We start from the raw sequence: 12,281 nt of genomic DNA, 5'->3' as shown, positions 1-12,281 counted from the left end.
AGGTTTACGACGCGCAATAAAAAAAAAAAAACAAACAAAAACTATTTTTAGTATTTTTTTTTTTTTTTGCGCGCGCGCGTCGTAAACCTGTGGATAGTAGTCGAAGTTTTCTTGTTAAAAAAGCCAAATGTTAAGGCCATTTTTATACGGAAACACCATTGTGCACAGCTACTGGCCAAGTCATTCGATTAATCTCGAATTGCACCTATCATTTACTCCTGTCTTCTATAACGTTGATTCATAATGAATGGATGTGTTGGTGATCAGTGTCAGATTATGTTCTACACTAGTTTTACATATGCATGTCCTCATAATAATTAAAATTAACCTATAATATCAGTGCTTGAAACTTGAAAACATCTTTTTTAATCTCTTGCTATTTCTGGAAGTCGTGCACTCGCAGTTCGACCACTGTGGCAATGTATTGTATCTATACCAGAATGGTTTAGTGGATGTATACTATAGGCAAAGAGATCAGTGATAAATACTAAAGTTGTTGACTAGATCAAAGAAACATAACCAGTATGCTACAGGCTCAATATCAGGTCTTCATGCCTCTTAGTTAATGACAAGAAGTTGTTAAAGAATTTAGCCTATTTGACGTTGAATAAAGTTCATGGTCATTCATTAGAATAAAGTTCATGGTCATTCATTAGAATAAAGTTCATGGTCATTCATTAGAATAAAGTTCATGGTCATTCATTAGAATAAAGTTCATGGTCATTCATTAGAATAAAGTTCATGGTCATTCATTAGAATAAAGTTCATGGTCATTCATTAGAATAAAGTTCATGGTCATTCATTAGAATAAAGTTCATGGTCATTCATTAGAATAAAGTTCGTGGTCATTCATTAGAATAAAGTTCATGGTCATTCATTAGAATAAAGTTCGTGGTCATTCATTAGAATAAAGTTCATGGTCATTCATTAGAATAAAGTTCATGGTCATTCATTAGAATAAAGTTCATGGTCATTCATTAGAATAAAGTTCATGGTCATTCATTAGAATAAAGTTCATGGTCATTCATTAGAATAAAGTTCATGGTCATTCATTAGAATAAAGTTCATGGTCATTCATTAGAATAAACTTGGTACATATGGTCCTTCATCCCGCCATATGTTACAGGCCCTATAGGAATACACCAGTCATTGTAAATTACAGGCCTCAAAGTAGCACTTGGGAATGACTAGCCAAGTGGCGAGTGACCTCTAAATTTTACTCGCCAAATGTTGTCAAGCGAAATTTATAAGTTTCAAATATTGATTTGATGTGTTAAGAGCTTTATTGAGACACCTTACACTATTGAGCAAGCAGATACAAATATACAAGTATTAAAAACATGAAAAACATAATTTTGTGTTGGTCAAAACTCTTTTTATTCAACAACTGCAATGTCCCACCAAACAGCCTCTGTACTTCAGCTTCCTTTTTGTTTTAAACCATTTTTCAATCTGTTTACATTTCTATATACGGTAATATAAGTAATTTATATATAAATGTATAGTAATTATCAATATATCTCAAATTTATTCAGTTACTAACTCATATCTCGCCGATTAGGGTTATAATATTTGATTTTGAATTGAATAAATTGGGCCTAATACCTCAGGCAGTCATGTACAAGCTTCCAAGAGTCCGTTTTTCGTTGCAAATGTCTACCAGCGTTGGAATTTACACTGTAGTTCTGGCTTGGCAATTCTATACATGTATGCATTGACGAACTTCATGTGCATATCTTGCAATGTTTGAAGCGATAACAGTATCATGAATGTCTTACTGTCTTTCTGTGTCACACAAGCGTCTGTCTCTTTCGTAACAATCAGTAGTTGGACACAAAGTCTATTTTGCCGGCCATTGATTAATTAATAATCTGTTCACACATCTTTCAAAACATCGTACCTTCGTCATGTCTTAGTCACAACATTCATTCAGCCATGTCGAAGCGTTTGCTTCCTGTCGATTTATTGGCTTCAGTCCAATTTTTCACATGAATCCCGAGTCAAATCTGCCATTGTTTTCTGTTTGTTTTGACTTTTTAAAGCCAAAACAAGTCAGGGGGATTTACCCCGGCCTTTTTGCCGCCACATTGCTACTGATACACGCTGTAGGGTCATCAAGACGCTTTACAGCATGCAGTAATTATGCTTTTAAGCGCTTTTCTGACACAGATTAGATATATGTTACTACTAAAAGAACCGAACACAAAATAAATCCGGAAATATTTAGGAATTTTTTACTCGCCGTTTGGCGATATATCGTTAATTTTAACTCGCCTTTGGGAATATTTACTCGCATATGCGAGTAAATTTCTCTCAACTTTGAGGCCTGTTAAGCGTGGCGACTATAGGTCAGCCAAATGACCTAAGAACGTAGTAAAAAATTCCATATCAAGTCCATGGAAAATCAAGTATACAAATAGATGTCAATTAACTTAATTATTAATAAATAACAGGACACTATTCTAGAAACGACATTTTATCATTTTATTTTAATAAAACATAACTTCTGATATCAAACACTTGAAATACCTGCAGATACATCCCATCTTCCACATCTGATATCAAACACACACTAACACACACCATCTCTCCCATCCAGAGACCGTTTTTGCATTCTCACCTTTTACATAGATCCTATACTCTAAGTTTTTATAGCTAAAATCAATCAACTTTTTATCTCTTAGACTAGAACTTACTCCAGAAATCTCTACTTGCACAAAATAATCGTTTCAATACAAGAAAATGACAATCATCTGTGAATTTTCAAAGCAAATTTATAAATGAAAATAAAAATTAAATGAACTCAATAAGTTCTGATAACTTTTTCTACTGGTTGTGCCTTCTTTTTAGTTCAGTTCAAATCAAAAGTGATCATGCAAACATCTGATTGGTTTTTGTTACTGTAGCAACGCCATTGAAAATATTGTAAATAATCTAGACATAAACATATGTACAGTATTTATTAACCATCAGCAATCAATGATTTTGAATAGAGGCCCATGGGCCTTAGCGGTCACCTGAGTTCGGATACAGAATGAAACAAAGACACAAAAACACTATATATTGGCCCATCAGGCCCTTGAAACCATTCAGTGATTTTAAAACTGACTTTTCAATCTATGAAGAGTATTTGGTTCCATCAAATCTGTGAATTCAGAAGATTTGTTTTCTTATTTTAGTCATTTTGACCCCTTTTGGCCCCGCCAATCTACCCCTGGAGGTTGGCCAGGACCAATATGGATATGTTGCTAAAATGCTATCACAGGGTAATAATTCTAACCAAGTTTGACCTATTGAAAATTAAGCAAATAATGCTCATAAATGTGTTTTTCCAATATCAATAAAATAGATTTGACCCCTAATCAGGGGAAAGTCCGAGATGCCAGGGCCATGAAATTCACAATTTTTGTAAAGGGCCTAAAAAGACCTTCAAATCTATGAAGAGTATTTGGTTCAATCAAATTTGTAAATTCAGAAGGAGACTTTTGAAATTTTAGCCATTTTGACCAATTTTGGCCACCCTCTGGCCCCTGGGGGTCGGCCAGGACCAATATGGATATGATGTTAAAATACTATCTCAGGCTAATAATTCTAACAAAGTTTGACTCATTTCCTATGACGCATGACCAAATAATGCTCAAAAATGTCTTTTCCCTATATAAACTATAGTTAACTTGACCCCCCTCCCCAGGGTAATAAAATTCACAATTTTGATTAAGGACCTCAAGACCTTTCAATCTATGAAGAGTATTTGATTCTACCATTTCTGGAATTTCAGAAGAAGATTTTTGAAGTTTTAGCCTATTTGACACCTTTTGGCCCCATCCCTCAGGTCCCCTGGAGTCGTGGAAAATTGTTAATAGGATTCAATGGCCATCTCATATTGATAATTCTGACAACATTTGACTTATTTCCTATTACAAATGACCAAATAATGCTCAAAAATGTCTTTTCCCTAAATAAACTATAGTAAACTTGACCCCCCCCCTCCCCAAGGGGGAACTTGAGACTCCAGGTCATATAATTCACAATTTTTGTAAAGAACCTCAAGACCTTTCAATCTATGAAGAGTATTTGATTCTACCATTTCTGGAATTTCAGAGGAAGATTTTTTAAGTTTTAGCCTATTTGACCCCTTTTGGCCCCATCCCTCAGGCCCCTGGGGGTCAGTGGTGGAAAATTGTTAATAAGATTCAATGGCCATCTCATACTGATAATCCTGACAACATTTGACTTATTTCCTATGACAAATGACCAAATAATGCTCAAAAAATGTCTTTTCTCTTTATAAACTATAGCAAACTCGACCCCTTCCCCACGGGGGAACGTGAGACCCCAGGGTCATATAATTCACAATTTTTGTAAAGGACCTCAAGACCTTTTAATCTATGAGGAGTATTTGATTCTACCATTTCTGGAATTTCAGAAGAAGATTTTTGAAGTATTAGCCTATTTGACCCCTTTTGGCCCCATCCCCTCAGGCCCCTGGGGGTCAGTTGTGAAAAATTGTTAATAAGATTCAATGGCCATCTCATACTGATAATCCTGACAACATTTGACTTATTTCCTATGACAAATGACCAAATAATGCTCAAAAAATGTCTTTTCTCTTTATAAACTATAGCAAACTCGACCCCTTCCCCACGGGGGAACGTGAGACCCCAGGGTCATATAATTCACAATTTTTGTAAAGGACCTCAAGACCTTTTAATCTATGAGGAGTATTTGATTCTACCATTTCTGGAATTTCAGAAGAAGATTTTTGAAGTATTAGCCTATTTGACCCCTTTTGGCCCCACCCCTCAGGCCCCTGGGGGTCAGTCGTGGAAAATTGTTAATAGGATTCAATGGCCATCTCATACTGATAATCCTGACAAAAGGTGATTAGGATAGGTCATTTGAGACTTCGTCTCAGGTGACCTAAAAAATGGAAAGTAAAAAAATATTTGCAGCATTTAATTATCACAACAAACCATCAGAAAAGTAATCTCCAATTCCATGACTTACTTGCGACTGGTATTGAAAATACAGAATACTAACCACATAAGTATTTCCATACGACTGAAATATAGAACATTCAATTGCTAATAATAATTATAATTTCCTCACATTGGTACAAAATAGAAAATCATTTTCAATTTTATGATTTACTTCAGACTGGTATTGAAAATGAACTATAAAGATGAAGAATACTAATCACATTTCCAAACGACTAACATATAAATCATTGACTACATGCATGGACACATTCTGAAATAACAGTAAAGATCCCAAATCCAACAGAAACTGCTACACATGGCTACCAAAACTATGCAATAATAGCTCTACATAGCTAATAATGTTTGTTAGTCAATATGCGATGTTACACAATTTTTTTTTGTATCTTATAATGTCAATCAGATTTCTTATTCCTTTTTTTATGTATTATAGTCTACATTATAAGAGCCTAAACAGTCATTGCAATACATCACACAAGCTCAACCACAACATAACACTCGACAAAGAAGAGGGCTTTGAAATAAGGTAGGAGTAATTTTGAAGTGGAAAATGAGTATGTCAACATAATATATTCATGTGTTACAGCCACAGTGGTTCAATTTCAATTTCAAGTCTAAAAAACATCCCTTTTGTACATCAACATCATTTAAAGTTTTCAGGTTCAGAGAGCCTTGGATCCAAAAGAATCCTAAACGTTATTTAGTCAATATAGTGGCTTTGGCAGTCAACAATTTGACCTGAAAGTGAACAAAATACCATCAGGACAGTCGGCGGATGGTTTCAACTAAATATAAGTAAAATCCAAAATTTGCTATAATTGAGACTTATTAGATATATTCAACATAAAACATTTACAAACCATACACAGTAACAAAGCACAATAACTTTATCATTTGACCTATTTGATACATAAATCCACAGCCATTCAGAGATAATCAGCTATCTGTATTAAATGAGTAGTGAGAATTTATATGTCATAATGTTTCCTTCCAAATGAACAATGTCAATAAGTTGTACGTCCTATAATTCTGGTAAATCATCATCGTCATCATCAACTTCCATTTTGTCATTGTCTGAAGGTGGATCCTTCTCCTTCACATCAATCGTCACGGTTTTAACTTTAGTTTGATCCTCTTTGTTGTCATCCTCTGTTTTAGCATCCTCCTCCTCGGACTCGGACGCTTGGTCTGTCTGACTCACATCTACAGTCTCAATCTTCAACTTTGTCGTGGATTGGTGGAAATTGCCTTGGCATTCAAAAAGAGTTTTCTGCAAAGTGAAGACCAAAACATTTTTTTCTTTCTTTTTACAGTGATAATAACCACAATAATCAAACAACTGATAGAAATGGTTATATTTACAAATCAAATGGTCTGCTTTTGCATTTTTGTCTTCATGTTCACTGATATTTTAGTGATGAAATCTAGAATAGGTGTAAAGGGGTAGGAAGTAGACGCTTGTTATATCAGACAAATTCTTATTGATCAATATCAATCAAGCAAATGATAAGACCAACTGGCATCAAAGTCAGTAAATATACTGGACAAAATTCACAACTTGTAAAATATTTTACAACATTTGTAAACATTTCAAGATGTCATTATTTTCGTTATAATTATAATTTTTTTCTCTCTGTATTTTTGTAACGTAGTTTCATTCAATTAGTTTTACCTGTTTACTACCGATACTGTGGACGACTAGTGTCCACTTGAGTGTTAGCCTGATCATCATGTCTTTGATCTGAAACGTAATAATAATAATGAAACTAATATATAAATATAACTGAATGTCCTCTCAAATATGGGTGAGTTTGGTGAGGAGAATCTAGAACTTCATCATGGTCAGCAGAGAGAGGAGGTTAAAACTTTATAAATCTACAAACAGGTTTCTGGGCATTCAACTGTGATGAAAAACAGAAATTTATCTAATAAGACAGCTTAATTGATTCATAGACAATAAATAAGTCATGAAAACATTAAAGAAGTTTTATCAATGAGAGCAATAGTAACACCAATGAGTGCAAAAAGCACTGAAAAGACAAATGGTTGATAACATCATCCTTTTCTCACATTTTAACTTTCAATTAATACAATGGAAATACCATATTCGACGCAATAAGCGCCCAGGGCGTTTAAAAAATTGAAAAAGTGCTAATAAAACAAAATTATTTCAAATCTATACAGTTTTCAGACTTTATTTATGCCTGGGCAATTGAAATGAAGGCCTGAAAAAATGGGGAGGGGCGCTTATAGGGACATGGGTGCTTATTGGGTCGAATACGTACGGTATGTGTAAATTTAACAATCACAAATAACAAGGAGGTATGGGAAGTAGAAACCTTGTGTGTCATAAATTTGCACTCTCAGGATGACTGTGAACATTGTACAGTACATATTTACTTACTCGAGTCCTGTCAAGCGTACAAACGTTGTCTCTCACTTCCCCTGTCAGCTTTTTCATCTGTTCCGTAATGTACTCCAGATCATTCTATATGGAAAAATCAGATATACTTCTGATCATTTTACTTTATGAATTCAATTTGTGATAGACCTAATCCTCATTCATTTTTATAAAAGATTTTAAAAAATGAGAATCAAACGCAAACTTTGACAGAATTGTAGCAAGATTGGATAAATACAAATTAATTGGTATTTATATCATTTTGCTGATTTCCAGCATTTAATTTTGATATCCAATAATTCCAACCTTCTCTGCAGATTTGATTTGCCCGTTTCCGATACACAGGTCTAGGAGACTAACACAGCTTGACAGCAGATAGATATCCTTGTCAGCAAGTCCTTGTAACTGAGGCAGGATGTTGTGAACTTGATTCATCTAAACAAAACAAATATTTGGTTATCAAACCATCCATTATCATTGAAAATTTAAAGCCAAATAAATACATTTAGTTTAAATTTTGGTGAAAAAAAGGGCTAGCAGTGATAACAAGGCCTTAACAGTCAGGTGACGATTATTTGATGTTTGTTAAAAAAGCCATTAGCTTGGTTAATTTAAATTCTATATTCAAAATATTGACATCAAGACAAGTCATTTTACTCCCTGTTAGTATTGTTTGGACCTAAACCAGAATACTGTTAGTGGTTTTATAGGCAAAGGGAGATACCTATATTTGGAATTTATGATATATTTCCTCAGTTCTGTTGGACTTCTTGTTGACAAATTGGTCCCAGAATGGGGAGTCTACATATGATATTTGGTACAGATCCTGGCAGTGCTTTCTATAGAAATAGCACTAAGTAACAAACTTTAACTACAAGTATCATACAAGATGGCTGTCTGTTGGCCATCCTGTTGACTGATTGGTTAAGAAATGCAATATGCACAGCTACCGTCCTAGAGGAACCTACACACGAAAATTCAAACAGTTATTACAGCAATTGGAATTTCCTATTTCTAAACATCATTGTCTTTGTGGTAAACACTTACTAGCCCTTTTGGTTAGGCAAGCTATGGATTAGGCCTGCTATATAACTTAAATTACCTGAAATTGCATGACATCATCAGGAACTTTCCGTTCTGGGTAGATCAGTTTGTGAACCATTAGGTAGCTGACTCGGCGCTGTAGAAACTGGCCTCTATTGGTAGGGGGAAGTAACTGTGCAAGGTACACTTGGTTGTGATGATGTGCCGTCAAACTAGACAACTCTCGACAGAGTATCATGGACTGAAATTTTCAAGAAAAACATGCTTGATATAAATATAAATTTAGATTTAAAAGTCATACTGACAGCTCAAAAAATTATTGATAGCATTGAAAGGGACTTTTATATAATTGGTAAAAGATACAAAAGTAATTTAGCTGTCACAATCAAATTTATAGTTGCATGTGCCATAACTAATCCAAATTTTGACATGGTAGTTTTTCTTCAGTAATTTATTCAAAACCAAAAATTGTATTAATCAATCTGTCAAAATCCTTCAAATAGATAGAGAATCATGTATGTATCATGTCTATAAACATCAGTTACAACACACAATACATACTTGCTGACTTTTTGAAATTCCCATGGGGGTAATTTCATGTGTTTATACTTTTAACCTCAAGAAAGTTTACATAGTAACCACCTATGAAGAAATTAAAGGTTGATTTTCGCATATTATTTTTAAAAAAATATTTTTTATTCATTTTCAAAATATATTACAAGACATACAAAAGCAACACAATAAGACAAAAAGACAGAAAAAAAAATACAATGTCTGTTGTCAGACTCTCTGATGTGAAATTATGTACTTTTTATGTGATTTTTGCATATTTTTACCTGTTCTTTCAGATGGTATAGTCAGATTTTTGCCATTTTGAATATTAAATTAAATTTGGACTTGCTAAAATGACCTAAAATGAGGGTCTCCCTTCAAAATGGGGAAGGTTGGCAAGTCTGCGAAATTGACACACTGTAAAATACTTGTTTTTATGCCATTTATATGTTTAGAAGGAAACACCTGCATTAATCACTTTTTACTAATAACACTGTAAAATGTGAAATGAAATTGTAGAGCACATTGGCTTCATGGTCTAACTGTGTTTCACAGCATTACAGATGTAAAAATATTTTCAACTATAATCTTAAAACCTATGCATTGTTTGTACTGTAATGTAATTCTCAAAATGTTGATAACTTTTGGTGGTGAATAACTTATTAAAAGCCCTTCTTGATTCATGAGTATGAGTATGAAAATCATGACTAAATTATATAACTTAAAAGTAAAAAAAAAAAAAATATTGCATCATTTTTGGGAACATTACTTGTAAATATTTGAGTTTAGATACAATTATAAGATAATATTTGTAAACATTTCTGAGGTTAAAGGTATAACTATCAGATAATATTTGTAAATATATCTAAGGTTATAGATATAATCATTAGATACTATTTGTAAATATTTCTGAGGTTATAGATATAAATGTCAGATAATATTTATAAATATTTCGGAGGTAAGATATGACAATCAAATAATATTTGTAAATATTTCGGAAGTCAGATAATATTTGCAAAAGATAGTAAAGTGGTAATCAAGGGATAATTTTTCAATGAATTTATCAAGGGCCACAACTCTTGAAAGGCCATCTTCAATAAATTTAAACAAAGTATGAAATATAATTTCCTTTGCAACAGTCAAAGAAAACTACAGAAAAATTGTATTTGTTAATAAAGGCTTTTTATATCCAAAAGGATTTCCACAAAATTGCTAAGTTCTCTTGACAGAAACAGTTATATTAAACCTCACCTAATACCGAATTTGAACAAATACCACCAAAATTCACAGCTGTCATTAGAGTTTGATACACAAATGTACAGAACAACCCATGTAGCTATAGCTGTTATACCTGATGGATCCAGTCCATGTCTGTGTACAACTTCAGCAGAGAGGCCACAACAACTTCTATCTCATGTGTCAGCATGAAACTGTAACACAGCACAATAGTGAATTTTATTCTAGATACAGATATCAGTCCCCAAGCAAAATATATATGGGCCAAGGAAGTAATTCCAACCGTGTGGACAAAAAAAAATTTGTCAAATTTTCCAGGCGATCTGCCCCTTTATCAAGACATACAAAACAAACACGATTACATAATAGGATACGAACAGTAATACAGGACAAAGTTGACAAATATTAAACTATACAGCACAATGGAGCGCAATTTACCATTCGGTAAGTTCACGAAGCAAAATATATATGTATATATAAGTATGCCTCATACTAGCTTAAGCAGGACAGTAAAAAGAAGGTCAGAGCTAGCATCAAAAGACCTCCCACTGGGTTACAGCAAGTGGATAAGATTACATATTCAAATCTAGTCACAAGAATCCACTTGTTAGCAAATAAAATTTTTTAGATTTTAAATCTTTTATCATATCTTATTTTAGAAGCAGACAATATACAATCTGGGGTCGAACAATCTAACATTTTGTTTATAACATAATTATATGAACTAATTGTAAACAATAATCACAAATTAAATACATTTAGGAATTGACAAAATTTCATCTTTCAGACAAATCAACAAACTTCTTAACAAGGATAACATCACATATGCCAGGTATGTCAGTACTCAAAATGAATTTGAATAGTTCTTAATAGAACTAAGTCTTAATTTCAGATAACTTGAACTGGTCTTTCAATGTTTATTTCATTGTTTGAGCTTTCCAAAGATTTAACATTCTTGTTATACAGTTTGGAGTCTTGTCTTGAACATTAGCATTACCTATTCGTTACAAGATATATTTTTCTGCATCATTGTTAGTTTTTCAATTACATTTGTATGTCAAAGCATCCAAGATTAGAATTTTTACCATGTAATTTAACTCAATCACCCCTGAAATTTCATAATGAACTGGTCTAGTCTTTGATTTAGAAGAGTCTAAATGGGTCTTCAGGGGTGAATAAGTTAAACAGCCACTCATAACAGTGTACTTACCTGTTATAACAGTGTACTTACCTGTTATAACAGTGTACTTACCTGTTTACTGTTAACAGTGTACGTTACTTACCTGTTATAACAGTGTACTTACCTGTTATAACAGGTTTACTGTTATACAGACTGTTATAACAGGTATACTACTGTTATAACGTGTACTCTGTTTAACAGTGTACTTATAACAGTGTTACTTACCTGTTAAGGGATTTGTCAAGAGCTACTTTACAAATCATCACGATCATTTGTGTCAGCTGGCTGTCTGTGTACTTGGGCCTGGTATTAAAATAAAGGTAGAGGTAAAATTAAAAGAAAGTCAGCATTTTTGTAAAGGTGATGGTTTGGTTTATGTACGATTAGTTATTGATGTTACAGTTATCAAGTACAAAATTTTTTGTAAAAGTCTACAGCAAGTTAATTACATAATTTAACAAATTTAAGCCCCTAAACATATGTGCCACAGGGTTGTATTTCTCTCAACTAGATGAGCTTTTATGCGGAAAGAGCCAGTCAGATTTTTGTTTTAAATTTAGGTCAAACGTCATTGTGTAGGTCACAGTGACCTTGTTCTGGAAGTGACATGCAGTTGGACCCACATATCAAGTATGAAGTAGAGCCCAAACAAGATTGAACACCACAACACGCTTATTTTTTTCAATTTGGTCTCCTGCTTACCTTATTTGAAATGCCAAGGCGAGAGAGTGAAGAACCAGACGAAAATTTTCACGATTGTATTTCCCATCTTGTACAATCTCCGCATTTTGATGAAAAAGACTATTTCTGGAGAAGAAATGACATTCAACCCAAGATTAAGAAGATACATGGTTTGTGTGGTATTAGAAAG

The 12,281-nt window shown here is 33.4% G+C and overlaps 1 protein-coding gene across 3 annotated transcripts in view; it reads right to left on the bottom strand.

Moving 5' to 3' along the window:
* Positions 1 to 2,460: 2,460 nt before the first annotated feature.
* The window catches only part of LOC138334734 (SMC5-SMC6 complex localization factor protein 2-like), a 37,032-nt gene continuing 27,211 nt past the window's right edge, over positions 2,461 to 12,281 (bottom strand). For all 3 annotated transcript variants that reach the window (XM_069283429.1, XM_069283426.1, XM_069283427.1), the window contains 8 exons: positions 12,113 to 12,217; positions 11,636 to 11,713; positions 10,346 to 10,424; positions 8,501 to 8,683; positions 7,705 to 7,833; positions 7,402 to 7,485; positions 6,670 to 6,738; positions 2,461 to 6,267 (listed from right to left, as the gene is read on the bottom strand). In XM_069283429.1, the coding sequence (XP_069139530.1) occupies positions 6,019 to 6,267; positions 6,670 to 6,738; positions 7,402 to 7,485; positions 7,705 to 7,833; positions 8,501 to 8,683; positions 10,346 to 10,424; positions 11,636 to 11,713; positions 12,113 to 12,217 (976 nt within the window). In that variant the 3' untranslated portion in view covers positions 2,461 to 6,018. The remainder of the gene's footprint in view (positions 6,268 to 6,669; positions 6,739 to 7,401; positions 7,486 to 7,704; positions 7,834 to 8,500; positions 8,684 to 10,345; positions 10,425 to 11,635; positions 11,714 to 12,112; positions 12,218 to 12,281) is intronic.

This window comes from Argopecten irradians, chromosome 11 (genome assembly GCF_041381155.1).
Source record: "Argopecten irradians isolate NY chromosome 11, Ai_NY, whole genome shotgun sequence".
Lineage (NCBI taxonomy): Eukaryota > Metazoa > Mollusca > Bivalvia > Pectinida > Pectinidae > Argopecten > Argopecten irradians.
This window is presented reverse-complemented; position numbering and strand designations above follow the sequence as displayed.